This window comes from Lepisma saccharinum, chromosome 1 (genome assembly GCF_977018435.1).
Source record: "Lepisma saccharinum chromosome 1, izLepSacc3.1, whole genome shotgun sequence".
NCBI lineage: Eukaryota > Metazoa > Arthropoda > Insecta > Zygentoma > Lepismatidae > Lepisma > Lepisma saccharinum.
This window is the reverse complement of record NC_139229.1, coordinates 3,140,055-3,152,531: the sequence shown is the minus strand read 5'-3', so window position 1 is coordinate 3,152,531 and position 12,477 is coordinate 3,140,055. Positions and strand designations below refer to the sequence as shown.

Genomic DNA, 12,477 nt, shown 5'->3' with positions numbered 1-12,477 from the left:
CTTCATGGCGTGGTGCTAAGCACAGGGGAACACTTTACCTTTTTTTACCTTTTGCTGATGGATCTTTCTAGATTAATTGAGCAAAATTTAAAGTTTCGGGGGGGGGGGGGGGGTTGGACCAGTTGAACCTATTCCTTAATACACCAATGAATAAGGACATTATACGAGAAGAAATAACAAGAAGTTAAACACTGAACTCGAACAGTGTAAAATGCAGTGAGTGCTCTAGCGATAACACGTTACAAAAAAAATGTTTCCTGGTGAATTCTAGCTTCTGTGTTATTTCCATTCCTTTTTATTTTCATTCCAGTGTCCGTTCTCGTTATTGTTACAGTCTCCCCCTTCCCCCCAGCTCCCCTAACATTTCTTGGCGCGCGTGCCGCTAAAAACTGTGGTGCTGGGGAAAGGGTTTGGTTAGGGCAAGTCCTCCGTTATCCGCAGTGTGTCCTAGCATTTATTGATCCTGCGCCGTTTTCCGAAACGACGGTGCTGCCGCGTGGCGGTGGTATGAGGCAGTTATTATTCGTCAGTGTGTGGTTGCGGGTTTCGCGCGGCAGTTGTTAGTAGTGATGTGATCCCTTGATCAGAAAAAAATAAATAAAAAAATAAGGGGACAGGTGGCATAAACATGTCACACGCTGCAGTTGTGGGGTTTGTGGTGTTGGCGCTGGTATGGGGTTCCATTCATGGGGACGACACTACTCACTCCTCCAGTACTGCGCGAGGTAAGTTTGGCAACAATACCGATTTTTTACTGTTATAATTTATTGCTCAATTTTTTCATTAAGTCTTAGCACACGTGTATGGGCTTTGATCGATTTTTTCAAAATACGGTACTTTTAGTTTCGGTCAATTTTTCATATTTAATTCTTCAAGAAAGTTTTCAAAGTGTGAAAAAAAGTTGCCCGCCTAATGCAGATAGTAATATTAAGGTTAGGAGTGTGTTTAAAAGCGATTTTAAATCGTTTCTGAACACTATCTAGTGTCAACAGTTACGTTTCAGACAGTCACAATGTTTACACCATTGTCATTAATTTTAGTCACTACATACAGATGGAGTTAACACGAAGAAACAAACAAACAACTAAAAACAAGTTTGCAACAACAAACGTTTCACAGAAATCTTGCCATTAGCAACAGTCGAAACACTACATCAAACCGTATATTTGGCGCAACATCCCGCCATAAACGTAGGAATATCCTACCGCTATATGCTTTGCAACGTGCATTCCAGAGTTGCCAGTGCCTTGCTTTTAATGCGGTGCGAGGGCACAAAACCAGAATCCCGAAGAAACAAACGTTACGTCAGTTTAAAATCTACTGTAGTGATCTCTTCTGGTGTGGTTTCTCGTGAGATACATATATGTACACACACACACACACACAGACATGCATGTAGTTCAAGATATCTAGCTACTTGGACAAATATGATTTTCTATCGTATTGTGAATACAACTTCTTTCTGCAGAATGCTACAAGAATTAAATGAACTTACGCAAATGGACCTTATAAAAGTTACTATTATATTAGAATACCGAAATTGCTAGCTGAGTTTTCAAGAAATGGTGTGGCCCGTCGGTCATTTTCCCACAAAGTAAAACTTTTATATTATTCTACTTTCAAATTCAGGTAAAAATAATGAAATGTATGTCGACAAAAACAACATTGCAAATGCTAATTATATACAACTTATAAATCCTAAACCAGTGATATTTTCAGTGGTTAAGTGGAACGTAAGTTCAGTCAAAGTGGTTGAGCAAAATGTATTGTTGAGCAATATTTATGAATGTATAATTATTCTAAACTTGGACATTTTAAAATCAATATATGAATGCTAATTGGCTTAATATATTCTGGGCTTGGTGGGGTAGACGCAGGTTACTCGGTTACCCGGTCCGCGACCCCTAACGGCTTACAACAAACAAAACACTTAAGCCAAATTCTCGTTTAATGTATAATATTTAGGATTAAATTAAATGTAACGATCCTCTCCACAGGCTACTCACTTTCCCTTATTAATATTTCCGTACGTTGTTACAGGAAGGAGTGCAAGAGCGTAATTATAAGCTTTCAAATGCGTCTGTGTCTAATAGATTGTGACGTATTTAAGTGGGAGGCTTTTGGGTTTGAGCTTTCTCCAATCACAAAGTGATTGAGATTTTCACCTTTTTCTGACTTACAAATTCTTCCTTAGTAATGTCCAAAAGTACAATATTATCTTGGAGCGAGAAATTTGAACACACTAATTGGAGAAAAAAAAACCTTAGTCCCCAAACTTCATTACTACATACACCACTAAAATGCCAAACATGCTTCTGAGACTTGAACCTGTCGTAACCTTAGCAACGGAATTTACAGTTAATACTTTTAATTTACGAATATATTAAAGCAAGGCATCAGTTTACGTTGACATAGAACACGATTTCCATTCCAAGGATGAAAAGTTAAAACAACAACGTCTTTCGTTTTCATATAGAGTTAATGCTGCCATTGGTAGTTCACTTAAAATCAAAATCGATACCCGGTGAAGGCACATGGTGGCGTTTAAACATTAGGTCCATTCCCAATTAGCCTTTCAGTACATAAAGTGAACTTGCAAACAAACTCAAAACAAACAAGCTCACTTGAAAACAAATAAGATGAGAAAATAGAACGTATAAGTAATCGCAGACAACTTAGAATAAGGGTCGATGTACGATAAATGTTCATTAATTTATCACTTGATTTACTAACATATGCTTCTTGTACTTATAAAATGGAAGATCTGGTTTTAATAGGTTCCGCAGTGCATATCACAAATGTGCGCAAATATTTAGTGTGAATTACATATTTAGTGACTTCGCAAAATTGTGTAAGACCTAATTACGCAGTAAACGTTCAGAATAAAACTGATTAAATTAAATTAATCTACAAACTTTGGTGCACATACTATTTGGCTTTAGAATACCAATTTAAGGCAAAAAATATTTTGCAATTTTTTAGTCTCGTTGTCAATAGGCACCGAATTTTGCGGGCACATTTCTTGAGTTCTGAATTTCCACCTTGGCATATATGATACTATTTCCTGGATAACGTATGACAACCTGGTTGACCCTGGGCACATAAAACGTTCAATTTGCAGTTGCGAGAGCTATTCAGTTTCTTACAGCTTCAACCGCAGACTTCATATTTTCCGGCAGCCACCTGCATTTTTTAAGTTTTTCTTTTACAATTTCGGAGCACCTTTCTAAAATGCAAAGAATAAGACAGTTTTTAGCTCATTTATAAGTGTAATTCTGTCAGTATTAACTAGGACAGGCAAACGAAGAAAAATAACAAGTGTCGAACTCGCCCCAAATTGATTGTCGGAAGTGCCTCGAAACGACACAGGTAGCCTATAGTGTTTAATTAAAACAATCGTTTGGAAACACTGGAAGAAAAGTTTCATTTTGTCATGTTTTAGCCCATCAAGGTATAAAGCAGACGCAAGAGCTCATTTAATCTAATCTGTATCTAAAGCCCAGGGATTACAATTCCGATTTTACAAATGACTTACTCTGTTTTAAGCATGTTACTAGACAACTTACATGACTTATACACAGCAATCTACGCAAACACACGCACTATGTGAAAGCATTGCTGTGTGGACCTGGCTAAAACTTCAAACTTTCAACCCTGATTGACGTTGTGCTTCGTTCGTGTTTCTCACGTGAGATACAGTGTTGGAAGGGTAGTCGGAATTTCCGAAATGTCGGGCCTACCTGAAATATTACGAGGGAGAGTCATATGAAAACCTTAAAACTCACACAAAAATTGTATGACATAGACTGTATATAGTTCAAATTTATATAACGCATCAACTATTATTTACCAAACAACCTCAATGCTGTAACACTGATGACGTGAACTTCAAAACGCCAATTTTGTCATTTTAAGATATCGAAAACTCAATATGCTGACCAAGGCAAACTATACGTTACGTTTCAAACTTTCTAGCAAGGTCTTCTTCAGAGACTGTACCAAATACAAATCCAGAGTCTGAAGAAGACCTTGCTAGAAGGTTGAAACGTAACGTTTAGTTTATGTTTTAAAATAAAATAAATTCTGCCTTGGTCAGCATATTGAGTTTTTGGTTATCATGGAAACAAGGCTTACTGGTGTTATCATAAGATATCGCCTCCTTCAAACACTTACACCATTGAAGAGGAGTGGTTTCTTGCCCTCTGCAAGCCTAAAACTTATCGAAATTCTCCCGTAAATAAATATTCATTATCTCTATTCATGCTTACCACACCAGCAAGTTCACAAACGAAGGAGAGGAAATGTGACAATGCCCTCAATTCGCAGGCAGATGGGTGGAAACTCCTTCGCAGTGGCTCAAAAGTGACTGCACGTTCATCACAAACACTATTGTTCTTGAAGTATAAAGGCACTAACTCAAACTTGAAATGATATGTAGATGGAGCCAACTAGTGCAACCATACATGCAGAAACTTACTAGATAAGAAACAAGGACAAACTGAGGTTTTAATTTGGCTCTCCCTTCTATTTCCGCTTCAGAAAAATCCATGTGCCTCCAACGCATTTTTACCTCTTTTGTGAAGTTCTTAGTGCTCATAAATACAGGATTATATCAAGCAGGAACGTCTGCTTTAGCTTTAAGGTTCCACAAAGTTTCGAATATTTTCTCATAACCATAGAAAGCAAGTGGTGCCATTGTTTAGAAAAATCGGTAATATCTGAAACCCGTCTCCTACCTTGACCATAAAGAAATCCACGAGAGACAGAAAGTCAAATTCCCGCGTTCCTCTGTTAAGTTAAAGTATTTCGGATCGCAAACATCTAAACACATTTCTCCAAGACTTTAACCAACGTTATCCAAGTAAGATGTGTAAATTGAAATTATAGCTACCGACTCAGCTAGCAAAACTACACAAAATACATGTGCTTTAGAAACGATTATGTAAGTACCACGATTATTGTTTGATTTGCTTTTTCTGCTATATTTATGGCTTATAAATTATGTAAGACATGTTTCAAATATTTGCAGTGCAAATGTAAGAACTTACTATGGTATTTTTCGGTATTTGGTGGAGCAGTCAGTCTTCGAAAAATATATTCAAATATTTATCTTGGATTACACACACTACAAAATTGTAATAATGTTTTTAAAAGCGTACCGAGCATCCTCAATGCCACTAGTTTTCTCTTTGTCATACAGAAATAATGTCAATTGATAATTTTAAGTAAATTGTATGTAAGGTTAGTTTTGGTGCTGTGAACAACCAAAAGTAGCCAAAGCATGGTGATTTATTTATTTATTAATTTGCCATCTACAGAGATAAGATATCTTAAATTACAGAGACATTGAACCAACATAAATAATGTAAATATGAATATAAATACAATTAAATAACATGCTCACATATTACATGGATATAACTATAACATAACTATAATCACATAGAGTACTGACGTGCTCATAAACATTATGTACAAACTATCCATTAATCCACAACCAATATTATCATTAGAGACTAGAGAGTAAATACGTAGATAAGATTTGTCCAGAATAAATATAATCATGATTGGAAAGAAATAACAATGAAATAAATTCATACACATATTAATGGACATATATCCATACATACATATATCTACATTATACATATACACACAATGTATTAACCAATCGTGAAAGTGTATTTGTGAAGGGTTTCTTTTATGGCACTTTCATAATCAAAAATATTAAAATGAAAATCACGGGTACGATTCCCGGCCTGGGTATTGTTCTCTTTTAGTGTCCCTTCATCAATTTCATCATGGCATTACTCATCCTCATCTTCGTGATTAGCCAACAGTGGCAGAAAAGCGAAGTAAAATAAACCAAATCAATCAATAACTGAAAAGCAAAACGTGGTACATTATGGCATATTATTTATATTTGTGTAACATGTTTAATCTATTTCATGTGCATGTGTGAGTGTCAACTTGTTTTGAAGTCACCGTTATGCACATAAAGGCTAATCGGGACTGAAACTACAGTTTAAAATTTCATCTGTACCATTATGTTCTCTCACCGGGTACTAAGACCAGATTCCTTGATTACAAGGCGACGACGTTACCATTACGTTATCGAGGATGCATGTATGCACATTCAATGTAAAATAGTTCAAACAAGCTATACATATTTGAATAATATACCCTAATATAGTCGCTATACAATAATTATCTACTACTTTTCGACGCTTTATTAAACCACTTCCACAGTCTATATTTTAGTCTTACCTCTGTTAGGTTGTATATATTCATTAATTCCAATACTCGTATCAATTTGATTTGATTTGAGTTGGTGTTTTAAGTCCACTTAATGCACAGTAAGGCTGTTCGGGATTGGAACTACAGTTTAAAGTAGGTTGAATTGAGTTGATGGTGTTTTAAGTCCACTTTATGCACAGTAAGGCTAATTGGGACTGGACCTACAGTTTAAAGTGGGATCCTAAGCACTATGTGCCTCCACCGGATATCGAACCTGGGACCCCTTGATTACAAGGCTACAGCGCTACCACTGTACCATCGGGAAGGCCAATAAATGATATGCATGGCTCGTTTAATGGTTCTTTTCCCAGAACTACTTCGAAATTCCAACAAGTAACGTTTCGACATCAATAATTTACATACATTTATTGAGAGGATAAAACTTGGATTAAATGCAATGATGAATCATGCAAAGATGCATGGAAAACAAGGTTGCTAGCACATAGAAGCCAAGAGAGTAATAATTCTTACGACTTGGCAACAAATATACATAACGTAGAAGCATGTGCGCAGCAATTATAGTTATTAACGTCACTAAAATTCTTAATGACATGAACCGCTGGAAATAACATCTCGTGGAAAAACGAATCGAGAACGGAATAAAATGTTTATGTCTCATTAACGCATGCGGCACATGCTAATACGGGAACGACCTGGTTTCCACCATATTGCGTCATTCTGGCCGGTTTTATGCAAGGGGATATGGAATCTTCATTTTCGAAATACGGTTTCATGTCTCTGCGTTATCCTGTTTTAATGGAGAGCTTGTACTGTGTATGTTGAAGTAATTATCACGTGGAAGTCTTCGGTTACCTGAAACTTTGTATCCCATGCTTTTCATATCAAGCTGGCGCCAGAGTAAATGTCCCCCTTGCTTATCCAGGAACAAGACCATTCAAATCTCGTTTTGTCCAAGTGTATCATAGCTGCACTAGTGCCATCTGTGTCGAGTCGAGAAATTACTCCAGTTAGAGCGCATCGCACTTCTGTTTGGCTATTTATGAACGATTTCAAAGTGCGAGTTGTCACCATGCTTCATTTATAGATACAAAAGTAACATCAATTAAACATTTCTACGTTTTACGTTCCCAGAATATCCTCTTACATCCTTTTTATTGTAACAACATTATAACCAGTGCCTTTGTTAGGTAATTGTGTAGGTAGAACGTGGCCCGTGTAGCTACTGGAAGCACGTCTCTTGCCGGCGAAATCAGATGTGCGTATCCCCCGCAACTCAAACGCATAGCGTTTCTCTTCCTACAAGGAACAATCTGTAATTCTCATCAGCAAGAGGAAATTACAATTTCATATTTCAATAGGCGTATTTTTAAGTAAATTTTGAAAATGGAATAACTTAACCTTGACTTATTTCACTGTAGTTCAATCTCCGTAGCCTATGAAATTAATTTGACTAAAGCAGTTATTAAAATATAACCGGAACACTAACAAACGAATTTCAATGCAAGTGCTCTTTGCTAAGCTTCGGTAAGTTAAAAAGCTTGTGGTGCGACTAGATCTCTCTACAAAATCTAAATCGTCACATTAACTCCCAACTGAACTTACGTCTATACAATTTCAAGTTTTTCCGATCTTTGATCATTGTGCCCTGGTTTTATGGTGTTAAATTAACCATATACTAATATATTTTTAAGAAACGTTAGATGCATATTTGAAGCATTTTACAAATGTATACAACCAAAACAAATGCAAGTAACATATACATTTTAATGAATTTGAACACAGTTCACAAACCATTACTAAAGCTCGAAATTGTGTTTGCTTTTGTAAATAATACGGCAATTATATTCATTGCTTATGTGAGGAACATTTAGTGAAAATATTTTAATTGTTTTGGCCATTGTTTTTCTCTCGAAACACAATTAGGTGTGTAAATTTGCACAATGAATTAGACTGCATGAAACACTATTCTAAAGGCAAACATTACTTTTAACACAGAACTGAACTTGGTCAAAACGATTCGTATCGTAGAAACCAAGGGCATAAAATTCCCGCTCAAGAGGAATGCTGTCTTGTGATTGCCAGAAAAATGACGCAAGCGCAGTCTTCAACATTTCCTCACTGGATAAAATAATACATACGTCATCAAAACTGCCGCAGGATGAAGATCATTCTAGCGGGAAATCTAAACATTCGCCAAGTTCGTTGATTACTCTTCGTCACTTTACCATCCTGGCTCTGCATTGTCACGAGCTGTTTCACAGTTTGCGAGCAATTATTAATGCATGCCATGCCAAGAAAATTGTGTGAAGATCATGTATTTATAACGTTCCTTAAAGATTAATTAATTTTCAGGCACCTTGAACAAACGTACTCGATATGCATTATGCCGTTGTTTATTTAGTAAATCCTGGTCTATTCACACAAACGAAGTGGCGAGATTTATAGAGAATCTCACGAAAGTCAAATGTTTTGGTTTTGTGGCATTTTGTGTCAAAGAAAATAAGAGGGGATATTGTATGACGACAGCAAAGAATGAAGATATTATTTAGCTCCATATCTAAGGAACTGGTTTGTTTGCTATACTCTGTCCTGGAGATCTCTGGAGCAAGCGAACGAAAACAAGTCTCTGCGCAAGTAGAGACGTGAGGGGCTCGAGCAATGAACGCGTGAGAGGGAAAGTGACTCTATGAAGAGGAAAATGATTCGCTCCGCCCACTCCCTTCTCTGCCGTTATGCGCATATTCCCGGGACAGAGTATAGATTTGATGGACAGAATAACCTACTAAATATTCCTCATTATTGTTCCTTTACCAGTAGGCCTGAGTGGTCACCCAATAATGGTTATTTCATGAATTGCCATGTGAAGACGTTCATATAGCAGATGCAAATGCATACTTTTTTCTATTCATGACCACCCATGCCTAGGCAGGACACGAACCTGGTAACTTCTGTGGCGAGATCAAAATTTAACCACCGAGCTGACAGTTACAAGTATGCAATTACATTTATCCCTACTAAGCATTAAAAATGTAACACTAAAAAAATAGATGAGTTACTGAATCACAGAAATCAAACGTTATTAGTTTCTCATGTAAAATTGCCCATGTATTTGGTTTCGATTTCAACGCAAGCATACTGAATCTAGTCTTATTTACTAAGACTCTGAACCTGCTCACCAAGAAATACCTTTGATTGATTGATTGATTTAGTTTATGATTTACTTCGCGTTTTGTGATACCTTGGCTAATTTGCGAAGATGGGGATGAGTGATGACATTGATGGACATTCAAGAACAACTAAGCCCGAGCGGGATTCGAACCCGGGACCCTTGGCGTCGCAGCGCGATGTGCTAACCACTCCGCCACAGGATTGGGCAAGAGATACATTTGTTACTGTATTTTGGAACTAGTATACATAGCACACGAGGTAGCATCTGGTGGTAACGTACTCCCAACAATATGCATAGGCAGCTTTGAAAGATGGTACATTTTGAAAAGTTGCCCAGTTCTGTAAAGTTCCGAGTCTTGTAATTGTGTATTATGTGTCTAAATTGAAGTCTGTCGTATAAATATTTCGGTGTTTTGCTTGGAAGTTTTTTTTTTTAATTTGTGCAAGCTGGATGTGTCATGTTAAGCCATTTAGGCAGGGTAATATGCTAACTCTTCTTTACAAAATAAGTGCACAACGTATCTAACGTTTCTTAAAAATATATTAGTACACACAAATATTCTTCAGTGGCATAGAAGCGAAGTAGGAGGTACAGAGACACATTCAAACCTCTCTTTTGTAGAGTATGCAAACAATCAAGTCTAAATGCAAATTTCATTTTCTACTGTGATCACAGACACGTCTGCTTTTCTGTCACTTTCTTTTCTAATCGCGAAGATGAGGATGAGTGATGATATGATGAAATCGATGAAGGGACACTCGCAAAGAACAGCCATGCTTAAGCCTGGATTGGAACCCGAGACCCTTGTGTCGTAGCGAGCTGTGATAGTCACTCCACCACGGAGACCGCCTACATTACAGAAGAACATTAGCATATATGTCGACCCAAATAGTTGGGTATGCAGATGACATCAATAGCATAGGAAGATCAATAAGACCAACTAAAGAAGTAGTGAAAACAATAGATGAGAAAGGGAAGGAAATTGGATTACAAATTAACACATATAAAACAAAAAAATATTATTTCCAACAAAGGGAGTAAATTCAAAGGAAAGTCATATATACGAGGTGCATCCAGAAAGTAAGTTCCGAAAGTGCCCCAAGATGACACAAGTGGTCAGAGCGGGACGCCCTTGCGCAGGAGTGGAGGGGGAACACGTAGCCATAACCTGGTGCGAGCGCAGTTATGTGGAGTCAGTGGTGAGAGAACTGTAGTACGGGAAACATGGCTGCGCGCATACAGTCTCCCGCCGAGTGCGAGGCACGCGCGGTAATCAAGTTTCTCCACGCTAAGAAGCTGTCGACGTCAGAGATACCCCGGCAGGCATGGTGACGCCTGAGTTGGTGGAAAGTGTGCAGCAAGCAGTGTTGCAGAACCGGCAGTTTACAATGTCCGAACCCTCGTATCAGTTTCCGCAGATCTCCCGTTTCCTGCTACTTGAGATCGGCACCCAGCGACAGTTGCTCACGTTGTGTGAACGATGGGTTCGTGGTGGATATTGTTGCGGCCTGCTGTGCATTTTCTACACCATCTTCGGACAATTCCTTCACTAATGTCATTCTTTCCATACACTTCACACAACAACTGCCGGGGGATGTCTAACGCCGACAGCTTCTTAGCGTGGAGAAACTTGATTACCGCGCGTGCCTCGCACTCGGTGGGAGACTGTATGCGCTCAGCCATGTTTCCCGTACTAAAGTTCTCTCACCACTGACTCCACACAACTGCGCTCGCGCCAGATTATGGCTACGTGTTCCTCTCCCACTCCTGCGCAAGCGCGTCCCGCTCTGACCACTTGTGCCATCTTGGGGCACTTTCCGAACTTACTTTCTGGATGTGCCTCGTAGATTGGAGAACATGAATTGAAGTGGCATCAAGTTTCCCTTATCTAGAAGTATTCATCACAGACAAAAACGATGAGATAATAGAAGTAAGAAATAGAATACAAAGAGCCAATAAAGCATACTTCTCATTATTACCATTGATTAAATATCATGGAGTAAACCGTAGAGTCACTTTTGATTTCATAATTGCTATTAAATTTCACTAACTTTTCCTTCCATTCGATTCTTTTAAAATACAAATTGTTTGACGTGTTCGGCCAACATCTAAAGTACCATTGTTACCTCACAGAGAAAGCGTACTTGTCAGCCAATGAAATCGGCTTCTTGCAGTAAGGTTCCGTGCAGCGGGAGATGACCACGTGACCTCCTTTGACCTGGGCTGCGCCATGTTTCCACAGTCCCGTGGCGGGTCACCGGTGGTCGATAAGATCGACCCAATTTTGCGGCGGCTCGAAGGCGAAACGCTTTGCCTTCCTCCCAAATTACTGCATTAACCACTCTACGCGACTCTTTCTGTTTCGTGACGCCCGTGGGCTGCTTTTTGCGAACTCCCAAAGCATTACTCGCGCGCTGTGGAAAGGACCATGACACATTATTTAACCGTTTCTGTTATTTTATTTGCTGTATGTCGCTAATTTCTACCGGAAGGATGATCGAGACAATTATGGTTAGTTTCTCTGGACTCGAACTCAAGACTTCAACGTTTTGCCATTTCTGACAGACCGTTGCTATAAATAGAACAAGAAGAGGCATATACATGGGGCATTTCATGTCAAAGTGCTCCTCTGAAACCCAATTTTTAAAATTAAGAAATTAAATGCAATGCTCCAACTTTATCCAATTTTGTGATTCAATGATCTAAAATTGTCTGTTGGATAAAAATTCAAGGATTATACATAATTAAGTTAAAAAGTCGAAGGTATTTTACGTATTGTTCGTTTATTTTAACTTTTCCATTTACTTGTGTTTTGTTACTCGTGACACCAAAAACAATTAATTTCTCCTTTAACTGTTACATTTCTCCCTCAACTCCACTAGAATATTCAAAGGTCAATTCCTTCTCTCTTCGTCTGAAATAATTTATTTTTCATCATTTGACAATTCACAGAAATTAAAATAAATTTCTTATTAAGTAAATAGTTTGTCCCATTTGTCACACAAAATTGTTCACTTGTAGCTACACATCTGGGAAAGTATTCTAAGGGT

At 38.1% G+C, this 12,477-nt stretch overlaps 1 protein-coding gene across 2 annotated transcripts in view; it reads left to right on the top strand.

Moving 5' to 3' along the window:
• Positions 1 to 513: 513 nt before the first annotated feature.
• Positions 514 to 12,477, top strand: part of jus (EB domain-containing julius seizure protein) — a 238,285-nt gene continuing 226,321 nt past the window's right edge. Inside the window, exon 1 of one of the 2 annotated variants that reach the window (XM_083128435.1) lies at positions 514 to 725. In XM_083128435.1, coding sequence (XP_082984561.1) covers positions 629 to 725 — 97 coding nt within the window. In that variant the 5' untranslated portion in view covers positions 514 to 628. The remainder of the gene's footprint in view (positions 726 to 12,477) is intronic. The other variant, XM_083128443.1, reaches the window with a different exon arrangement.